General features: G+C 64.3%; 1 protein-coding gene across 1 annotated transcript in view; it reads right to left on the bottom strand.

The window, feature by feature from the left end:
- Positions 1–600, bottom strand: part of SHANK3 (SH3 and multiple ankyrin repeat domains 3) — a gene marked incomplete at its 3' end in the record, with an annotated part of 257,239 nt that overhangs the window by 60,424 nt on the left and 196,215 nt on the right. Inside the window, exon 11 of the mRNA XM_010000321.1 lies at positions 89–171. Within this exon, the coding sequence (XP_009998623.1) occupies positions 89–171 (83 nt within the window). The remainder of the gene's footprint in view (positions 1–88; positions 172–600) is intronic.

The following is a 600-nucleotide window of genomic DNA, read 5'->3' as shown; positions in this document are numbered from 1 at the left end:
AGCCCGGGAAAGGGGCTCCTGAGCAGCAGCCAGGTGAGGGGCAGGAGCCTCCCCCAGCCCCAGCCCCAGCCCAGGAAGCAGCCCTTACCTTTGGCCCCTCGCAACACAAACCCGAATCCCTCATGCTCCCTCTTCTGCAGCACGGCCGTCTTCTCCTCAATGATGTAGTCACTGGGCAGGAAAGAGCACAAGAGAATGATGCTGGGGTTAGATTTCAGCACCATGCTGCCCGGCGGGGGTGGCCTTTGTGCCTGCGACAAGGAGACCTCTTCTCATCGAGCGTTTCATCTCAGCCAGGAGTCGGGCAGGATCCGCTCCCCTCCCTCCCTTGCCCAGAGTCAGAACAAAAAGATGAAAGCTACTTTCCCTCCGGGAGGGGGAGGAGGAGGAGGAGGAGGAGAAGCCCCGGCTGCCTGGATCACCCTTCTGCCCACCGGCCCCTCCTCAGTCACCTGCACCCGTTCAGGGATGCCCGGGGGGGCGAGGAGCGGGGGCAGCCCGGGGGAGCAGCTCCGACACCTCCCGGTTGCCTCTCGTGCGGGGAAAACCGGGCAGGGGCCTCCTCGGTGAGGTCCCTGGGCAGAGTTCACATCCTCATCC

Source organism: Chaetura pelagica, unplaced genomic scaffold (assembly GCF_000747805.2).
Source record: "Chaetura pelagica isolate M959 unplaced genomic scaffold, ChaPel_1.0 scaffold486, whole genome shotgun sequence".
Taxonomy (NCBI): domain Eukaryota; kingdom Metazoa; phylum Chordata; class Aves; order Apodiformes; family Apodidae; genus Chaetura; species Chaetura pelagica.
Note: the sequence above shows the minus strand (reverse complement) of the source record. Positions and strands in the feature narration are given on the sequence as shown.